This window comes from Eschrichtius robustus, chromosome 2 (genome assembly GCF_028021215.1).
Source record: "Eschrichtius robustus isolate mEscRob2 chromosome 2, mEscRob2.pri, whole genome shotgun sequence".
In the NCBI taxonomy this organism is placed as follows: Eukaryota; Metazoa; Chordata; class Mammalia; order Artiodactyla; family Eschrichtiidae; genus Eschrichtius; species Eschrichtius robustus.
The window spans coordinates 163,703,636-163,724,559 of NC_090825.1; the positions used below are offsets into that span (position 1 = coordinate 163,703,636).

Genomic DNA, 20,924 nt, shown 5'->3' on the forward strand with positions numbered 1-20,924 from the left:
AAGAGAGCTGCTGGCTCCTTTTCGTTGTTATTTATTTTCTCGTTCTGCAAATGTTTATTGAACATTTCTGAGATTTTAAGTTGGCTGCTCCTTCTTGTTTATTGCATGTGGTTTTTAGCTCATCATTTTCACTTAAACAGCCAAGGGCTAGAAAGTAGAAATGACCTCATGGGGCAGAGGCCTCCTCCACTCCCAACCCTGTTATCCTGGGCCCCCCACCATGCCCCTGGCTGGGAAGGAGGGTCTAGCAAGCTGTGATAATATGCCCTCAAGAGTAGTCTTGGCCTGCACACTTGGCTTTTCTGTTCGTGTGAGATCAGGACACACATCTTGCCTGGTGGAGGAAGGCCTCTACTACTTAACATCTAACCAACGCTGTGGGTGGGCATGTGTGAGACTTTGAAAGCCGGTAGGGCATCTCCTGGGATGAGAGCACCTCCTCTTTCAACTTTTTATAAATTAGTTTAAAAAACCCAGTAAGTTAGTTTTTGAAAGTGAGGTAAGCTGGATGAAAAAAAAAGCTCAAAACTATGCAAGAGCTTACAAAGTAAAGTGGGAGGCCCTTCCCCACCCACAGATGTGCCATGATAGCTGTGTCAGTCCTTGAAAGGGTTGAATACAATTGCCACAAAGGGATCTTTTCCTAACACTTGTGAGCACACCCCTTTTCGTAAGCAATTTTACTGCCTCTCTCAGAGGCGGAGCATTGGATGTTAATGAAGTCGGCAAATGAGGGTAAAATATGGCTTTGGTACATACAATGAGGGAAGCTATGGGATCCAGGAGAGATGTCCTGGGGCCCTGCCTTAGTTTGGAGGGCAGGCAGGCATCCCTGAGGGTGACACTGAAATGAGCCCCACATCTGGAGTGCACATTAATCAGAGCTTTATGTACTTCATATATGGAGTTTATCAGTGCATCGTGAACCTTGTCCCATGTGGCAGCAAATTCTGCATGAGGCCCATTTTTGGAGGAGGAGTTAAAACATTTTGTCATGGAGAATTCTAACCACACAAAAGTGGAATAGTAAAATGAACCGTCATCTACTCATCAGTTATAAACTCATGACCAATCTCTTCAGCTATAAGCCCTCCGTGCCCTCCTCTTTCCTCCATCTGAATTACGGTGAAGCACATCCTGGTCATCAGATCAATTAATATCTTAATGTTTCAGCATATTTCTCTGAAGGATATGGACTTTAAAAAGTGCCATCGTTAAACTAAAGAAATGGGTAATTCCTTAATATCAAAAAGTGAGCAGCAGCATACTTTTTTTTTTATTTACTTTTTTTTTTTTTTTTATTTTGGCCATGTGGTGCGGCATGCAGGATCTTAGCATGCGGGAACTTAGTTCCCTGACCAGGGATCGAACCCGTGCCCTCTGCATTGGGAGCACGGAGTCGTAACCACTGGACCACCAGGGAAGTCCCAGTAGCAGTATAAGTAAAACAAACAAAAAAAAATGTAAAAGTCATACAGCTTGAATTTTCACAAGCACGACTGAGTATGATTTTCAGTGTCTGCAGCTCTGTCAAGTCATCTCTTAGAAGTTATGAAATGTCTCCGACAGTGTATTCCACACATCCAATGAGGGTGCTGAGGACAGAGCTGGAGCCTGGCTGGGCTACTTACTGCAGGATCTCTAAAGTCCAGAAGAAACCGAGAGGGGTTTAGAGGGGTAGTTCCAGCTTTGACACTTAAGTGTCAAGGACCCTGAGCAAGTCATGAATTCCAAGCCTCAGTTTTCTTATCTTTTAAGCGGGAGTTTTAAAAGAAACTTCCTCACAGATATGAGGGGGCATTTGAAATGATAATACAAATATAGTTATTAAGTATATAATATAAACATGCTATATACTTGTTATCATTATGTAACAGTGGATAACAAAATGTAACATTTCTTTACCGCACCCAGCACCGGACTGAATTATTTGCATACGTTATCATCTCACGTATTTGAACGTGTGCCCAGTATCTTGTTTGGCGCTTAGTTGTAATTTTCATTCCAACATGGTTTTCCCGTGTTCGTTTTCGAGCTCAAGACCAGAGAAGTTAGGAAAGAGCGCAGGTTGGCACAGCACCCCCATGGCAGATCCGGGACTGGAGGTGTGCCCTGCGCTGTTAGATCCGGCTCCCTCCTGCCGGCCTCCAGGGCACAGACACTCCTCCAGCCTGGCTGCGCTTGGGCCTCAGGTCTTTCCGTGGTGCACAGCTCCGCCCCTTCGAACACCACAGGATTCCACCTCCAGGCCGTCTCCTCTGAGCCAATCACCATGGTCTCGGGATAACGGGAGGCGGGAATAGGGCAGGGCTCTCACGAGATTGGCAGCACCTTCAGCCACTGGCATAAGGACACTTCGAGATGGACAGCGGGGCCATCCAACAGGTGTGAAGCCAGTGTCCGGAGCGAGCCAATGCGGTCGGGAGGCGGGGCTCAGTGGTGTGTAGAAGGAGCCTCGGGCATTGTCGCCGCTTTCGCGGACTCTGACGAGTGGAGCAGCTGCCTGAGTCTTCGGGTGCAGCGTCGCTACTGCCATGAGCTACACAGGTGGGCCCGGTAGGGTGGGGGTGGGGGGTCGGGTCCGGGTGGGGAGGGGCAGGGATGTGCCAGATCCGCGCCGGGCTCGTCCGTGCCTCCCCCGGGGCCTGGACACTGCCCTCTCTGCGGTCACAAAATGGCGCCGCAGGCCCGTCGCCTCAGTTTCGCGCTCGTCACGCCTAGGCGTCTCAGTTCTCTGTGCTGGCAATCTTGGGTCCCGGCTCCCGGCCGCCAGAAGTCTTGGCTTCTGTCGTCTGTGTCCGTGGGCCTTGGCCTCGGCACCTGAGTTCTCTCTTCCGTTCCTGGCCCAGCCCCCTGGGTCCTCGACGCCTCAGGTCGGCCTTTCTCAGTCCTCGGCCCTTCAGGTCAGTGTGCTGACTCGGCTGCGGTCGCCGTTGCCATACTGCTCCTCGCGCAGTTTCCGTGCAGATGCCGCAGCTGTCCGCACCATCCCCCGCTTTTATCTGCCTCAAGCTGGGAGAGGCGCCAGGTTCGGGGGGGATGAGTAAATCAATATATGAAGGGTTTGGGCTGAGTGGGAATCTCGCGTCCTTAGGTACTGAGCCTGAGCCTTGTGGGGAGTGGCTAGCTTCCACGTTAACTCATTCCACACCTGTCAAATTCATCGTGTCGGGGTTGAATAGACGCTGGAACACTGACAAGAACTCCTCAAGCGTTTTATAGAGGAGGGCAGGCCATAATTGACAAACATAGTATATATCGTGGGGTGCTTAGTACCTTGAGGGGGGTCGCTGTATTACATGGGGTGGCTGGGGACCTGTGAAGAGGTGACATTTGAGTAGAGACCTGAATGGAATGAGGGAGTTAAGGATATCAGGGCGCCTTCGACATAAAGACGCAGTGGCAGGAACTGCCTGACTTGTTAAAAGATCAGCCAAGGAGATCAGTGGGACTTGAGCTAAAGGGAGAGGGCAGATGATGAGATTAGAGAAGGGGCCATAGGATATGCTTGGGTGATTGCAGATCATCCCTGGATGAATTCAAAGGCTGCCTGGGTTTGCCTTGGGAATAACTGATGAGGCTTCTCAGCCAAGAGCCTCGCTTGTAATGGGGATATTACAGGCGTGAGCGTGTGTGGTTGCTGGGTAACCTGTATTCTACTTGGAGTGTTTTTAGGTCTGAGAATGGAACCTGAGCCTCTAGGGCTGCTCCATAGGCTGCTTTATGTTGGCCTAGACAAGAAGGTAGTGTTAGCCCTCCAGGTCAGGAGCTTGGCAAGAACTCCAGTTTTTAAAGCAACCATCCCTTAGCCCAGTGGTTCTCCACCGGGGGCAGTTTTGCCCTCCAGTGGGCACTGGCAATGTTTGGAGATATTTTTGGTTTTCACTTCTTGGGGTGGGAGTGCTACTAGTGCATCCAGCGGATAGAGACCAAGAATGCTGCTAAACATCCTACCGTGCACAGGATGGCCCCACCAGGAAGAATTATCTGGCCCCAAACATCAGTAGTGCCAAGGTTGAGCAACCCTGCCCTAGCCTTTGTGTACCCTTCCTGGTTCAGGAGGAGAGTCAGTAGGGTTGTTACTGACATATCTGGAATTGAGGTGTGATCCTTTTCACCAAATCTTATTGAGAACTAGAAGACAGTTCTGTGGTTATCAGGGGCAGGATAGCTGAAGAAACCAGGGATAAATGGTGAGGGGCTGTGGGGTAGCTTAATAATGGACCATTTGTTTTTTATAGACAAGGAAACTGAGTTTACAGAGGTCACAAATGGCCAATTCTGAATTTCAACTCCACATCTTATAGACTGTAATTCTGGGTTTGAGTGGGCACTGAGGTAGCCAAGGTAATGAGGTAATGATTAGTTTTTCCTTGATCTTGATCAACTGAAAACCACAGTAGATTTATAATGCGAGTCTTTCCCTTTTAAGAAGCAGACCACCGAAGTCAGAGGCATGTAGGGACTTCCCTGGCGGTCCAGTGGTTAAGACTGCACGCTTGCACTGCAGGGGGCACGGGTTCAATCCCTGGTTAGGGAACTAAGACCCTACATGCTGTTCGGTACAGCCCTAAATAAATAAATAAAGTCAGAGGCATTTTATGTCACATTTCAGACAACTGTTTGCCTGTAAGGAGAACTTCTGGAGGCCTTGAAACAAATGTTACCATTATTAGTACGCATAGAAGGTGATTAAAATAATTTATCTTTTTGATAACTTGTCCATTTTTTGAACCTAGTTTCTTTATGTGTACTTGAGAAAGAATGTTCCATCTCTAGCACTGAGGGGGGGAGATTGGAGCAGTGGAAAAACAGGACAAAAATCCAGAATCAGGTCTTCAAACAAAGGTCTGAAATGCTACCAGTCTTTTTATAGGAACATGTATTATCTCACATATTTTCTGTGTGTTAGGAATGCACAGGTGGTTTAGCTGGATGGTTCTGGCTTGGGATTTCTCATGAGGTTACATTTTGGATGTTAGTTGGGACTGTAATCATCTGAAGGCTTGACTCAGGCTGAAGGTGACTGAGACTCATGTGGCTGACAGGTTGGTGCTGGCTGTTGGTTCCTATACTATCTGGACCTCTCCACAGGCTTACTAGAGGGTACTCACTCTATGCTGGCTAATTTCCCTCAGAGTGAATGATCTAAGAGAGGGCAAGGTGGAAGTCTCAGAAGTCACACTTAGTCATTTTTGCAATATCTTTTTGGTTACACTGGCTATCTCTATTAGTTTGGGAAGAGACAACATAATGTCTGGAGGCAAGAATCATTGGAGGCCATCTTGGAGGCTGGTTATCACCAGATAGTAAAGGTTGGGGGCAACCTAACCCAGTTCCAATTGTCCTCTAATTTTTGTCACTTAATATCATTTCTTCAAAGGATCCCTTTCTAAAAAAAGGAAAAGAATAAAACTGAGAAGCTTTGTGTATTTTTGAGCAAAAAAGATGTCAGAGAGGCTGGCCAAGAGGGAGGGGCTGTGATACAGAGTTATAAATCCATGGTCTGACCTTTCACTTTATATGACCAAAAACTTGATTATTTTATTTTTATTTTTTCACTCAGAGCTTATTTTATTTTTTTACTCAGAGCTTATCAAGCTGGTAAATTGAACTAAGAAGAGAACGATAATCTCAGCCAGACAAGAATTTGTTCATAATTGGAACATAACTGGCTAAAGAAGGTCCTGCCCTGGAGACAGTATTGTGGAAAAGAATATTAATGTGGGGAGGACAGAACTAGAGCAGTTTGCCATTGAGCTCTGAAGGTTTGATGGATTGTCTTTCCTTTCTCCCAGGGAAGAATCAGGCCCCCTCTCCCCTGAATATACATAGATCTTTTGCTCCGTGGCTTTCGTGTACTGGGTTCTAGTATGTATTTCTGTTAGCTTGTGGTAGGTTCCAGTTGCAGCTGCAGTACATACCAACCACATTACCTAAAGTCTGGAGCCATTTTGCCAGTGGCACTATTGCTGAACAGACAGGTTTCCAGAAGCTAGTTGAGCGAACAGTGGAAAAGGCCCGTGTAAGGTACTTTTTACCCTGTGAGCCTTCCCCACAGGTCAACCATCTTTAGAATGCTTTCAGTGTTTCTTGTGTACAATTATTGATTATCAAGGGTTAAGATTTAGGTATCTCAGGAAGGTCTTGGGTCCCTGGAGGGAATCTATTCCAGTGTGCCCTCTTTAATTAGGGAAGGTAAAAAATGTTGGATTTGTATACTTCTCTCACTGGCTCTCTCATTCCCCAATGCCCAGTCTCAGTTCTCTCCTCTGGGAAGTAAAGATAAAGTGTGGGTCCACTGATCCTTATTTGAAACCCTTGGAGCTGGGTGTGTTTTGGAATTCTAGCTTGCGAGGACATTCCACAGCACCTGCACTGGGGTCTGGGGCAGCACCTTGTAATTAAATGAAGAAAGATAAAAAATGTCCTCACAGGTCAGTTTTGCCCCAAAATGAGTGTTGACACCACATTTGAGGAGAACACTTGGTTTTCAGACCTTTTTGGAATTGCAGGGTAAGGGTCTTGGCCCTGTCCCTTTTGTTGGCTGTGGTGAGGATGAAATGAAATAATGCAGATAAAGCTCTTAGCACCCTGCAGGGGAAACACTTGTTAAGTTGTTGGCTGCTGTTGCTGTCATCTTTGTTCCTGTGGTCTTAAGAAATGAACATGATGTGTTGGTTTCTGCTGCTCTGTGAAGTGAATCAGCCATGCGCATACACACATCCCCTCCCTCTTGGACCTCCCTTCCCCCCCCCCCCTTAACTTTCTCCCAAACCATTTTGATTATGACTTACTGCCTTCAGCCTCTTCCTTGTCCAATATTGCCTGCATACCTGCCTTTTGACCTGAAGGGGCTGCTTTGATCATATCACTTCTTTGTTTAAAATTCCATTAATCGTTCATTGGTAATTCCAGAATCGAGTTCGAATTTAAAGACATATAAGGTGTCCTCCATAGATTCCTCTTTTCCCCCTTCCACTGTGATCTCCCATTTTTGTTTTACTGAAATGCTTTGGTGAGCATGCGTCTTTAAAAACCTTAATTCACAGTTCTGATGCTGGAATATCCTACCTTCATCTCCCAGGTTTTCACAGTTATAGTTGTCCTTTAGGGTTCAAAACAAATCTCACTTTCACCTTGAAGTCTTAATCTCTTAGCCATGGGACTGTCCCTTTTCTGAAATCTCCTATGGCTTATGTTAACTTTTATTCACTTAGTGTTTTTCATTTATTGCTTTTATTGTATTTTTTCATGGTTGTATGTGATCTTTCCAGTTGTATTGATTAAATACATACAGATATATATATTTACGTAGATGTGGGGGGGGGGGGTGTCCACACATACATATACTCCAAGGGCCATAGATCATCCTTAGCAGATATTGAAGTATTGGAATCGTTTTCTTTGCCTTCTGTGTGGTGGAATTAAAGTAATGGTAAAGAGGGAGGGCTACTTTATTGCTGTAAGAGTACTTTTTCTCATTACATTCACAGCAGAATGTACCTTGTTTTATTCACTAATCATAAGATGAAGGTGTGTAAACTGACTTCTCTATCAGTTTGAAACTTTAGATAATGCCTCTATGTCCTAATTGTTTTAAATGTTTAAAGAGGACAAGCATGTAATGTTGCTTAACATGAAAAATGTTATCAAGTGGAATAAAGACTATTTGTTGTTAAAGAAAATCAATTTGGGGGAATTTCATTGAAAACAAAAGTATAAGTATTTTGAAACCATTCTTTACCATGTGTTTCTTAACCATGATCTATGGAGTCAATTTTATTTAATTCTTGAGACCTGTAAAAAGACCTATGTAAAAAGACCTTGTTTTTTCCCTACTCTGAGTATACTAAAATTAAAGAAGATATGTTTAAGGACATTTTCCTCAATGTAAAGAAAGTATTTGCTAAAGTAAAATTATCTTTCACATTAAGTTGCAGATACATAGTTGATATACCTTTCACCTTATGCACTGTGAATGTTAAATCCACATTCTAAATTTAAAATATTTGTGAGTCCTCCACGGGACTATTTGTAAATGTTTTACATACTAGTCTTGAATAAACATTCAGTATTATAAGAAAAAAGAAAAGAAAAGAAATGAACATGAAAGAGTGTCAACAAATATGTGAATGCCTACCCAGGGAAAGGTACTTTGTGTGTGCTTTTGTTGTAAATAAGCTACTGGAGGTGCTGGCTTTAATTTTTAGGTCATGAGTTGGTGCTGATGGGAACAGGCGAATATTGCCCCTTATGGTGTCTGTCATAATTTCAGTGCTAAGTGTAAATCATTTAAAAAATGTTTTAAACGTGTAGTTTTAAAGATAGTGTCAGGATTCATCATAATCTGTTATAATCAGCATTTGAGAGCAGTAGTTTCTGGTAGAGGTTCAGATTTTCCTTACCTGGTACTGATTCATTTTAAGTTGAGAAATAGTATGAGAGTTGAGAGGATAGAAATTATATGTATAATCTATAATACTTATTCCATGTCAACATGCTAACCCCAATGCAATTGAAATTACAATTACCTTTGAGAGGTAATTGTAATACACACATTTTTTTATGGGAAAACTAAAAAATACAAAGCCGTTTCGGCTTCAGATTTGGGGGAATGGAAGAGGTATTATTTACCTTAACATTGTTCAAAACTAACCCCCCATTGTTTTTTGAATTGGAGCTCACCTTTCAGTGATTTGATATAAATATTTTCCTCATTCAACTGAATAATTTGGGTACCCATTTATCAAAAGAGGATACTAGTTTGAAGGTTTAAAAGTGTTTATCCAATTCTTCTGGCATAGCAAGTTAAACACAGCCTGCCTCTCCATTGGTTAATATGTTCTGGAGGTGAAATTAAAGTGTTCAGAAGCTAGAGGTTTTGGTGGCTTTCCAGTGACGGGAGGGTCTGCCAGCGAGTCTCCACTGAAAGGTAGTCTTAGATCATTTTCATGCAACTTGTTTGGGGAAATTAACCACACTGTACCTCTGTTTAGGCTTTGTCCAGGGATCTGAAACCACTTTGCATTCTACATACTCAGACACAAGTGCTCAGCCCACCTGTGATTATGGTAAGTGTGGGCCCCTGGGAATTGGAGGGTGCATGCTCTGCCTTCTTCTAGTGGCAGAGCAATCTGGTGTGTTATTAGTTGCCTTTAACTTTGCTGTCACACTGTCTTTTCCAAACGCAAACTTGTGTGAAATGGTATGGTGGGCTCTTAGAATAGCCAGTGCTTCCCTTTGGGGAATTATGGGAAAGATGTCTGTTATTGAGCAAGCTGGAGTTCTTGGGGCTGTAAAAGATTTGTTCCTTTGACCCTTTGACATTTTGTTAGAAGTACCTGTGGTCTGTGACAAAGATCTGGCTTCAGAAAATCCCCTTGAGGGTCTGGGAAGGAGAACGGCCAATCAAAGTCCAAAGGATTGGTCTGAGCAGAAACCAAGCCATTTACTTAGCCCCAGGGTAGTGCATGAGACTCCAGTGTGGGAGAGGCTGCCTGTCTGAATCTAGCAGGCCTTTAGAGACACAGTCAGGCCAGCAGGCTCCTCACACACAGGGTTGAGAGAAGGTTTCTCATTGATTTTTCAACTCTGGACAGACACACTAAATCTCTAATTCAGAAGTAGCCACCTGACAGGATCCATAGATGGTCTGTTGGTGTCCTTCAGCAGCCCAGAACTGCCAGTAAAGCTGTCCTTCTGTGATCTGTGACCCTAGTTGTCTGTCAAGAAGGAGCCCTCTTTAAAGGATTTTGCCTTGGTTACTGAGATGGGTTATTGGTTTTACGGCCAAGGTCTAGGGAAAGACTAAGCCTACACAGTCACATTCCCTCAGGAGTGTCACTGATTAAGTGGACATAAGTAAGCTCCCTGAAGTATTAGCAGATAGTCTCAGGGCGGGCGGGGGGGGGGGGGAGACTTAAAATGTTCTGAAAATTGGGCTTCCCTGGTGGCGCAGTGGTTAAGAATCCGCCTGCCAATGCAGGGGACACGGGTTCGTGCCCTGGTCCGGGAAGATCCCACGTGCCACGGAGCAGCTACGCCCGTGCGCCACAACAAAGAGTAGCCCCCGCTCGCCACAACTAGAGAAAGCCCGCCTGCAGTAACAAAGACCCCAGTGCAGCCAAAAATAAATAAGTAAATTAGTTTTTAAAAATACTTTTAAAAAATGTTCTGAAAATGAGTAAGGAGATATCAAGTAGTTCATAAATGAGGAGAAACTTGGTTTGCATGGCTTCTCTGTCCTGCCCTCCCTGCCTCAACCCTTTTAATCAGACATAGTCCCACATTACACATCTTTTTTGAATTATTTTCCCTCAGGTTTATATATTCTGGGTACAGAGCATTTTATCAGATGTGCCATTTGCAAATATTTTCTCCCAGACTGGAGCTTATCTATTTATTCTCTTGACAGTGTCTTTTGAAGAATACAAATTCTTCATTTTGATGAAGTCCAATTCATCAGTCTTTTCTTTGTTTTTGTTTGTTTGTTTGTTTGTTTGTTTAAGTCTTTTGGCCGCACCACGTGGCATGTGGGATCTTAGTTCCCCGACCAGGGGTTAAACCCGCGCCCCCTGCATTGGCAGCGCAGAGTCTTAACCACTGGACCGCCAGGGAAGTCCCAATTTTTCCTTTAATAGATCGTGATTTCTGGTGGTGTATCTATGAAATTTATGCTTAGCCCAAGGCCACAAAGATTTTCTCCTAAGTTTTCTTTTAGGTGTTTCATAGTCTTCGGTTTTGCTTGTATTTTGTGATCCATTTTGAGTTAATATTTCTACCAAGTGTGCAGTATAGGTCAAGATTTTTTTTTTACCTTTGTTGAAAATTAGTTGAACATATACATGTGGGTCTGTATATCTGGCCTCTAATTCAGTTCCATTGATCTTTGAGTCTGAATTTCCTATAGTACCTTGCTGTCTTGATCACTATAGTAAGTCTTGAAATTTGTAAATGTGAATCCTCCAGGTTTGTTCTTTTTCCAAAATTGACTTGGATATTATAGTTCCTTTGCTTTTGCATATAAATTTTAGAATCAGTTTGTCAATTTCTATTAAAATTCCTGCTGAGATTTTGAGTGGAATGGTCTTGAATCTATAGATTAGTTTGGGAGAATTGAAATCTTAACAGTATTAAGCCTTCCAGTACATGAACACAGTATGCCACTTCATTTGTTCAGGTCTTTGATTTCTTTCATTGGTGGTGTAGTTTTTTGCACACATTTTGTTAGATTTACAGTTAAGTATTTCATGTCTTTAGTGGTATGGTATATGATAGTTTTCAAAAATTCAGTTTCCAGTTGTTCATTGCTGGTATGTAAAGATTTGATTTTTGTATACTGACCTTGTAATAAACCTTGCTAAGCTTACTTATTCACTAGTAACTCTTTTTTGTAGATTTTTTGGAGTAGTTTTACATAGACAATCATATGGTGAAGCAATAGGAATATTTTTACTTTTCCTTCTGGCTCAGATTGCAAGAATAATATAACAGCATTTAAATAACATTTTGAAAAACAGTCAACCAAAATCCCATCATTTTATATTTAACTTTTGTCAGCATAGTTACTTTAGGTAGTTGAATAACTTACAGGTGGCTAGAATTGTGTCTACGGTTTTGTTTTGCTTACTGTTAGAAGCATTTCCTTGTGCAGCATAAGGCTTAGATTCTTTTTTGATGCCTATGTGATCTCACTGAGTAGGTTGGCTATAATCTGTTCTGATTAACTATTACCTTAAAGTTGAATGTTTACATTGTTTTCTTTTTTTAATTTATTTTAAATTTATTTATTTTTGGCTGCGTTGGGTCTTCGTTGCTGCGCACAGGCTTTCTCTAGTTGCGGCGCACGGGCTTCTCATTGCAGTGACTTCTCTTGTTGTGGAGTATGGGCTCAGTAGTTGTGGCGCATGGGCTTAGTTGCTCCGCAGCGTGTGGGATCTTCCCAGACCAGGGATCGAACCTGTGTCCCCGGCATTGGCAGGCGGATTCTTTTTTTTAACATCTTTATTGGAGTATAATTGCTTTACAATGGTGTGTTAGTTTCTGCTTTATAACAAAATGAATCAGTTATGTATATACATATGTTCCCATATCTCTTCCCTCTTGCGTCTCCCTCCCTCCCACCCTCCCTATCCCACCCCTCTAGGTGGTCACAAAGCACCTAGCTGATCTCCCTGTGCTATGCGGCTGCTTCCCACTAGCTGTCTATTTTACGTTTGGTAGTGTATATATGTCCATGCCACTCTCTCACTTTGTCCCAGCTTACCCTTCCCCCTCCCCATATCCTCAAATCCATTCTCTAGTAGGTCTGTGTCTTTATTCCCGGCTTGCCCCTAGGTTCTTCATGACCTTTTTTTTTTTTTTCTTAGATTCCAGATATATGTGTTAGCATACGGTATTTGTTTTTCTCTTTCTGACTTACTTCACTCTGTATGACAGACTGTAGGTCCATCCGGCAGGCGGATTCTTAACCACTGCGCCACCAGGGAAGTCCCTACATTGTTTTCTACTTTTGCTCTTTATTGTTTACTACGACTGTCTCCTTTTCTTTACTCTCTCTCTTTTTTTGTTGTTTCCTTTTTAAAATAAATTATATTCTTAAAATTCTCTTTTGTCAACCCTGGTCTCATCTCTGTGGATGGAAGTTAGTTCCGATGTTCTTTTGCAAGGGTCAGGTCTCAGGGAGTCGCCAAAGAACATAGTGTAGACAAAGATTTTCCCCCTCCCCCCGAAGGCACCTGTTTGGGGAGCCCATCAGGGAGTCTAAGTTGCTCTGGGCATAGCAAGTAGCACATAGGGAGTGCTTGCCTGCCCCTGTCATAGGAGCCACCAACCTGTCCTTGTGTTCAGCGTTAATGCTCACTCCTGCTTCCTTTCCTTGTGCTTCTTTGCTCCGTTCTGGCAAGTCCTCAGTAGCGGAAGCCTGGGGTGGGGCAGGGACATCCTATTCTGGCCTCACAAGCATAACCCTGATGGGTCTGCATTTGCCTCCCAGTCCTGTCTCTTTTTGAATAGCTAGTGTCCACTGTCCTGGGTGCAAACAGCCATGTGGCCAGGCTCTTGTTAGCTGCTGGGACTAAGTGCATTACTCCTTGTATGGCTCTGCCAGCCTCTCTTCTTGCCTGTAAGAACGCCTCTTTCACCACTCACTCCTTAACATGATTTCCAGCTGCTGTCCCTTGCTGCTCTAATTATTTAGCGTCTCCTTTAACACACAGTGCTCTGGGCCTGAGGAGTGCCCAGGACTGCCAGCCTCTGTTCCGTGTCCTCTGAGCATGATAATTGTTGAATAAACAAACGAATGAGAAGCCCTTGCTTTGGTTTCCCCAGCTGAAGAGGATTTTTGCTTTGTGAGCTCTAGCATGCCCACGGTTCATTAAAGTAGTGTTTGTCTAAAGTTCCTTGCTGGTTTCCAGTGTCTCCCCATTCGTTTGTGCAGTGGATTGAGGAGGAACCTGAGTGTAGGATCTCAGCCTGCCCCCACCCCCCTTCATTCTGATTCATCTTCTCAGTGTATGCAGTCTTGCTTTCCTGTGGCTGGATTCTGTTGTTCATCACACTGCTGTCTCACTGAGGTTGGTCCCCTGCCCTGGGATGAGCATGACCTGTCGGTCTGCAGGGTAGACAGTGTGGAGTAGCAGGTAACTCTGAGGTCTCACCAGAGACACTGGAAAAGTAGTCACCTGTTCTAATGGACTGCCTTGGGAAAGAAACATGTCTGCTTGACTCAGAGGTCCCTCTTGGCTTTGCACTTTGTCAGTTTTCAGTGGCTTTGTGTTTTTGAAGGAATGAATTTTTCTTATATGCTGTAATAAAATCCAAAGCATATTTAGTTTATAATCCAGATTGTTTTCTCAACAGCTTTTCTCAAGCTGGGAGTGGTGTTTTGTCTCCCTCTGCTTATGTGTTCCAGCACAGCACACTCACAATTCAAGTGTTTGGTGGTTCTCCCTGTTAAGACAGACACTTAAGGGACTAGGGCAGTCAGTTTCTCTGCTCCATATGGCTTTGTCGGGTGATTTGATTGACACGATTTCAGAGTGGATGTGAGCTCTGTGCTGAGCTTCTTGTACAGCACAGAGTCGGTGTAAGGCACTGGAAACTGCTCTCCTCCTCCTCTGATTGGTGCTTAGCCAGGGGCAGGAGTAATCTTCCAATTCTGGCTTTTTAAGGAAGGCGTATAGGAGCCAAATTCCTTAGCTGAGAGTGTTAGGAATGGGAGGTTCCTTAAATAGCAGATGGTCAGAGCCACGAAAGGTCAGGCACCAGGGCAGCAAGTGGCCTGGGTCATTTATACAGTGCTGTCAAGCTCAAGGCTTCTCAGGGGAGGTTCAGTCTCCTGTAACCACTCAGGTTCTAGGAATCATTGTCTTTGTGCCTGAATTAAACTCTTACTGTACTGTAAGCAATTATAGGTGTAATTGCTTTTTTACTTTTTGTAGGATATGGATCTTGGAGCTCTGGGACAAACAGAGGCAAGTATTTTACCCATGATCATTCTCCTCTCCCTTGGGATTGAACTGGTTGAGTCTTTCTGCCACTGCCCAGCTTAGCCAAGGGTTCGGGGTGGGGGTTGCCTTTGGGGGTCCCAGGTGCCCTGGAGCTGGCTACTCCTTCCCAGGAGGCCTTATTAGTATGAACTAGGGCCCACCCAGCCTTAGGTGGCTAAGATCCAGTCTTGTCTCTGTGACCGAAGGTGTCCTCGTCTCTGTGTTTGTCTGTCTCTCCTCGCCCCCTCCATCTTGTCTGTCTTTCTGTCTCCCTCATTGCAGGCTACGAGAACTATGGTTATGGCTATGGCTATGGCCAGGATAACACCACCAACTATGGGTATGGTATGGCCACTTCAAACTCTTGGGAAATGCCTAGCTCTGACACAAATGCAAACCCTAGTGCCATGGGTAGTGCCAGTGCTGATTCCGTTTTGTCCAGAATTAACCAACGCTTAGATATGGTGCCGCATTTGGAGACAGACATGATACAAGGAGGCGTGTACGGCTCAGGTGGAGAAAGGTGAGTGGACACCTGCCTAGGGGCTGAGGCTCTGCAGGGCCACCTCCTGCCTATTGCCCCCTGGCGTCTCCCTCTTCTGAACTGCCTCTTACGTCTGCTTTCTCCTTCTTTGCTCTGCTGTTGGGGCTTCCCAGAGATTGCTTGGGGTCCGGTGCACTTCCCTTCTTTGGCCTGTGTCCCCTCCTCCCTCCACCCTCCCCCATTGCCTGATGGTGAGCCTCTCTTCCAGCTTTTAGAGGGAGGAACAAGCCCAGACTGGGCTGGCTTCACTGTACCCTCTGAGTGGCTCTTCTCAGGAGCATTGTTAAATGGCTCTTCCCTCTGGAGACAGCCATTTGACATTCTTCTGATACTTTACATCCTGCGCTCTGTCAGGGCAGGACAGATTGGGTTGGGTGTGAAGGGTGGGATGAACCCTTGGGGCTGACCACTGTGAGCTGGGCATCCCACATAAGGGACAAGGAAGATGTGGGCATGTCCTAGCCACCCTTCAGTGCCTTATAAACATGTACCTGTTGAGCCTCAGAAGTGCCCGTGAGGAACTGCTGACATCCTCACTTTGCAAATGGGGAAAGTGAAGCGCAGGCGGGTCACACCTCTTGCCCACAGGCACCCAGGAGTAAATAGTGGAGCTGGGCCTCCCACTCAGATCTGCCCTACCCCACAGCATCATGCTGTGGGCATTTGTCATTGTCTGAACTGGTGCTGGCCTAGAAGTTCTTGTGCCCTAGTGAGAGGTTTCAGTGAGGAGGGCACATGTATTTCTGGCACAGGATGGAGTGGAGTGGCCTAATGGCTCCAGCTGACAAATGGGAGAGAGCAGAGAGTAATGAGGGGCCTGGCCAGGCACTGATGGGGCCAAGTGAGGCCCCAGGACCACTAGGGGGCAGAGGGTACCAAGGGGACTTTTGCTTGCACGGGCTTTGCAGCAAGCAAAAAGTGTTGGGGGATGCCCAGCACATCCCCTGCCTGACAGTCATAGTGCTTGGAGCTGAGGCTGCGAAATTGCAGGCAGGGGGAGGGCGGGGGGCCGTGGAGTTGGGCTGACATTGCTGCTGGTGCCAGCTGCCTATGTACCTTCTATGTACCTGGAGCTGGAGAGCAGGGTTGAGGGATGGAGTGGCAATTGGGTAGCACTGACCTCTTCTTTCATGCTGCTGGTGCTTCTTGACTACCCAGCTTTGGCAAAGAGACATGTGGGGTCTGGGCCTGTGGGTTGCAGCCATGGTTAGAACGGCTCTCTCTGGTGCCCTGTCTTGTGCAGGCAGAATGTTTGGCCTGCCTTCCCAGTTGCTATGTAGGATGTGATTCCCTGTCCTGGGCTCCAGGGTTGATACGAGCTCATAAGAACTCTTTTTCTTGTCCCTGGGCAAGGTCACATTGTCTTTCCTGGCAACATTCCTTGTTTCGTCTTCCTTTTCGTTTCGAGGGGTGCTGGGCTTTGAAGGGTTTGGCAGTCTCTCATGGGTGTCATCAGCCCCAGTGGACAAACACTGATGTGCTGAACTGCCCATGTACTGCAGGATGCTGGGGTGCTTGGCTCTGCCCCTCGAGGAGCAACCTTGGATGTTGTGACTGCCGCAGACACATGCACGTTTCTTGTGGGCTGTGGGCTGTCTCTTCTCCTAACTGAGATCTACTTTACCCTAATAGTCAGTCCTTCTTAGGGTCCTCAAGCTGGTGTGGCCCACATGCAAGCTTGGGGACATCATCTGAGAGGCCCTTCTGGCTTCTAGAAGTCTGCTCCTGAGAGGCCTTTTAAATTGGCATTTCCGAACATTGATCCTCTGATGGGGATCAATGGGGTAGGTGCTGGAGTGGGTTTTCTGTCCCCATGACAGGGAGGTTTGGTGGCAGGCAGGAGCAGAAGGGTGATTGGACCCGAGGCCCTCCCTGATGCTTGCCACCTGCCTCTGCAGATATGATTCGTACGAGGCCTGTGACTCGAGAGCCGTCCTGAGTGAGCGTGATCTGTTCCGGTCGGGCTATGACTATGGCGAGCTTGACCCTGAGATGGAAGTGGCCTACGAGGGCCAGTATGATGCCTACCGCGACCAGTTCCGCATGCGTGGTGGCGACACCTTTGGCCCACGGGCTCAGGGCTGGGCCCGGGACTCCCGGAGTGGCCGGCCGATGGCCTCAGGCTATGGGCGCGTGTGGGAAGACCCCATGGGGGCCCGGGGCCAGTGCATGCCTGGTGCCTCCCGGCTGCCCTCCCTCTTCTCCCAGAACATCATCCCTGAGTACGGCATGTTCCAGGGCATGCGTGGCGGGGGCACCTTCCCGGGTGGCTCCCGCTTTGGCTTTGGGTTTGGCAATGGCATGAAACAGATGAGGCGGACCTGGAAGACCTGGACCACAGCTGACTTTCGGGTGAGTGGAGGAGGCCTTCCTGTTTTGTGACTGAGCAGAGCGAGGAGCCTGGAGCCATCCACCCTGACCCTGCTCCCTCTTTCTGACCCAGACCAAGAAAAAGAAGAGAAAGCAATGTGGCAGTCCCGACGAGCCTGACAGCAAAGCCACCCGGACGGACTGCTCCGATAACAGTGATTCAGACAATGGTGAGCCCAGGCACTGGCACGACCCTTGCCCTCTGCCCCTTGGGGCTCCTGGGCTGAGCTTGCTTCCTCTTACCTTTCAGACGAGGGCACCGAGGGGGAAGCTGCAGAGGGCACTGAAGGCGCTGAGGCTGTGGAGAAGGACTTCAGAGCAGTAAGTGGCCCCAGCCCTGCACTCTGTCTGTCTGTAGGTGAGGCCTGTGAACAGTGGGCTGCCTGAGTCATCCCTGCATGCACACATGACTAGTACAAGGAGGTGGAGGTCTGGTAGAGAGCACAAGCTGCTGGCAGGCTGCCTAACCAGAGGTTGGATTTCCTTATCAGAAAAATGGCAGAGTGAGCCCTCTGTGCAAGGGCTGTTGGGAGGTTGTGAGGCTCCTGGCTCAGTGCCTGCCCTGGAACAGGGCCTAGTCATTTACAGCTGTTATGAACAGCTATACATGCTTTAACATTGAATTTTTGAAATTGTGTCTTAGGAAGGAGAAGACGAAGAGGGAAAAGAGGACGGGAAGGAAGAAGGCAAAGAGGATGCAGAGAAGGGTGAGTCTTCTGAGTGGCCTGGGCGTTGGGGTGGCTCTTCCAGGTGCTCGTGGTGGGAGGGGTCCTGCCAAGGGCAGGGTTTTGGCAGAAATGTGTCCAGCTTGGATCCTCCCTTGTGTGGCTGGGTATGTGCTGGTAGGGAGTAACCTCCCTTTTCACCCCCTTCCCACTCTGCCGCTAATCTTCCCAGACCAAGGCTATGGGTGGCGATGGCCCCTGCCTAGTACACTGGTTTTGCCTTCAGGTGGGGGCAGCAAGCAAAAGTGTGGGGGAACCCCAGGCACAACCCCTGCCCTCAGGCCCTTAGTAACATGCAGTTCTGAGTCCTTAATGGCTGGTGTCCAAGCCGGGACCCTTGGTGCAGTTTTTACGGCTCTGGTTTGCGTGTCTTTTCCCTTAGCGCCTCCACAGCCCCTGTTGGGAGTCCCTGTCCCCCTATTCAAGTGATGAGCGCCAGCAGGTACCTAACCATAAATCCAGCCTCAGCCCACTGTTGCCGCGGTGCCTAGTGTGAGGTGGGCAGGGCCATGCAAGCTTTGGGGCCTTTACCCTTGGAGGCTGGTCTTAGGCCCCAACTGAGGCCTTCCTGCATCCTGCCACCTGGACCCTCTGAACTTGTGCCAGTGTCCCCGCTGAGACAGCCTCTCTTTACCTTCCAGCCTCCCTGTGGCCCACTCTGCAGAGTATAGATGTCCTGGAGAGTGGTGGGGTCAGCACGTGTCCTCCCCTCTTCAGGGCCTAGGCCAAAATCACTCCCCACCCATTCCAGGGTACCCAGCCCTGCTCACAGCCAGAGGCCTTGCTCGACAGCTGCTTTCAGAATGGACCCTCTGGAGTAGATGGTGGATGATCCAGCCAGAGGCCACAAACTGGTAACTGTGCCCCTCTGTTCCCACAGGGTCCCTGAGCACCCAGGATGAGAGTGGTCAGACCAAGCGCAAGTTGCAGGCAGGCAAAAAGAGCCAGGACAAGCAGAAAAAGCGGCAGCGAGACCGCATGGTGGAAAGGTAACCAGCTTCCCTCCACCCCTTTGCCTCTGCCTCGCTCTGGGGCTGCCTCCAGGAGAGCAGGGCCATAGCTCTGCTGCCTCACCGCCCTCTGGCCTCCCTTGGGAGCTGCCACCTGCTCGGCCGTGCATGGACCCTGCTTTCCACCAGGCCCAGCTCCCAAGGCCTGATTCGTCCCTTGCCCCTCTGCGGCCGCCTGGCGACCGCTAGCGACTTTGGCCTGAGATCTGACACTGCTCACCACCGTTGCCCAGAAGCTCCAGCACTAGGTCACTCGGCGCACGAGCCCCAAGGTGCACTGGGGGCCTGATGCCCCTGCGGGAGGGGGCCAACTCATCAGAGACTCAAGGTCCAAGGCGCCTGTGCCACCCCAGCTAGCTGCCAAGAGGCCGTCACTGCGCTCAGGAGAGATGGCAGCACCTGTGGGCTGTGGCAGCCTCGGGCCTGCCCTCTGCCCTGCCCGCCGGCCCTGTCAGGCCGGGCCTGTCTGCGGCTGAGCCCTTCACGCCCCTTGGTCGGGTCTGTCTGCCCTCAGGGCTCCCGCACTGGCGCTTGCCTCCTCCTCCTCCGCCTCAGACTCTTGCTCTTGCTGGACCTTCCTCAGCCTCGCCAGCGCCTGGCCCCTGGGCTCTCCAGACAAAGCTGACCCCGTGGCCCAGATAAGGACGTCCGGCAGAGGTAGGGACCTGCCCCAAGGCCTCGGTGGCGGCTGGCCTCCTCCGCCCCTTGCCACGGCGGCCTGCTCCGGCCCAGGCCCCAGACCCCGGGCTTCTGCTGTGGACACGAGGCCCAGACAGAGCACCTCGCTCAGGTGACTCCAGGCTGCCCTCTGGCAGGCCAGGCGGGCGCCCTCCTTCCAGCTCAGACTGGTCTCTTCTCAGAAGAGGAAGATGAGGCAGCAGGTGCCCAGGCCTGCTTGCCTCCCATCCCTCCCGACACCACCCCCAAGCATTCTGAGCAAAGGATGGGCTGGGCCTTGCAGTCCCTCAAACCCCAGAAGGAAGATGCAGCACCTTTTCGGGCCCTGCCTCGGGACTGCGTACTCCACTCTGCACCTCAGGGCCACCTGGCTCACGCCAGGGCATCCTTCCTTCCGGTCCCCAGCTGGGCCAAGTACACAAGCTCCTGCCCAGCCTTGGTAGAGATGCCCTCCGGCAACCTTCCAGCGACTCCTTGCCTGTTGCAGCAGCTGCTGCCTCAGGCTTCAGCCTCCTGCCTACGGGAAGGAAGAGCTCCTCCCCTGTCCCCTACGTTGCAGTAACTGCAGCCTGCAGACGTTCTGTCCCTCTCCACTCCCCCAACCCCACTGGTCCTAGCCTGTTCCCCTGCTGGGACCGTACTTCACAGGCCCATGAGCAAGGCCTGTTTCAGGGCTCGCAGCTGGGTTGGGTGAGGCAACAGCACTGTTCCCTGGGACCCTCTTGGTCTCAGTCCCTCATTTCCCTCCTGTGGCAGGATCCAGTTTGTGTGTTCTCTCTGCAAATACCGGACCTTTTACGACGATGAGATGGCCAGCCACCTGGACAGCAAGTTTCACAAGGAACACTTTAAGTACGTAGGCACCAAGCTTCCGAAGCAGACAGCTGACTTTCTGCAGGTGAGCCTTGGAGTGGTACAGCTGCTTTTACCCTCAGGACATAGAGCAGCCCACACAAACCTTAATATCTCCTTGGGATCTCTGGCAGGACTACGTTGCCAACAAGACCAAGAAGACAGAGGAGCTCCGAAAAACCGTGGAGGACCTTGATGGTCTGATCCAGCAGATCTACAGAGACCAAGATCTGACCCAAGGTGAGGAGGTTCC

At 48.3% G+C, this 20,924-nt stretch overlaps 1 protein-coding gene across 2 annotated transcripts in view; it reads left to right on the forward strand.

The window, feature by feature from the left end:
• The first annotated feature begins 2,447 nt into the window (after nucleotides 1-2,447).
• AKAP8L (A-kinase anchoring protein 8 like) overlaps nucleotides 2,448-20,924 on the forward strand; it is a 29,033-nt gene continuing 10,556 nt past the window's right edge. Inside the window, exons 1-12 of one of the 2 annotated variants that reach the window (XM_068536592.1) lie at nucleotides 2,448-2,547; nucleotides 9,000-9,074; nucleotides 14,445-14,477; nucleotides 14,775-14,832; nucleotides 14,935-15,015; nucleotides 16,935-17,388; nucleotides 17,480-17,576; nucleotides 17,657-17,727; nucleotides 18,050-18,113; nucleotides 19,012-19,120; nucleotides 20,576-20,717; nucleotides 20,806-20,911. In XM_068536592.1, the coding sequence (XP_068392693.1) occupies nucleotides 2,535-2,547; nucleotides 9,000-9,074; nucleotides 14,445-14,477; nucleotides 14,775-14,832; nucleotides 14,935-15,015; nucleotides 16,935-17,388; nucleotides 17,480-17,576; nucleotides 17,657-17,727; nucleotides 18,050-18,113; nucleotides 19,012-19,120; nucleotides 20,576-20,717; nucleotides 20,806-20,911 (1,303 nt within the window). In that variant the 5' untranslated portion in view covers nucleotides 2,448-2,534. Of the gene's footprint in view, nucleotides 2,548-8,999; nucleotides 9,075-14,444; nucleotides 14,478-14,774; nucleotides 15,016-16,934; nucleotides 17,389-17,479; nucleotides 17,577-17,656; nucleotides 17,728-18,049; nucleotides 18,114-19,011; nucleotides 19,121-20,575; nucleotides 20,718-20,805; nucleotides 20,912-20,924 lie in introns of both variants that reach the window. The other variant, XM_068536591.1, reaches the window with a different exon arrangement.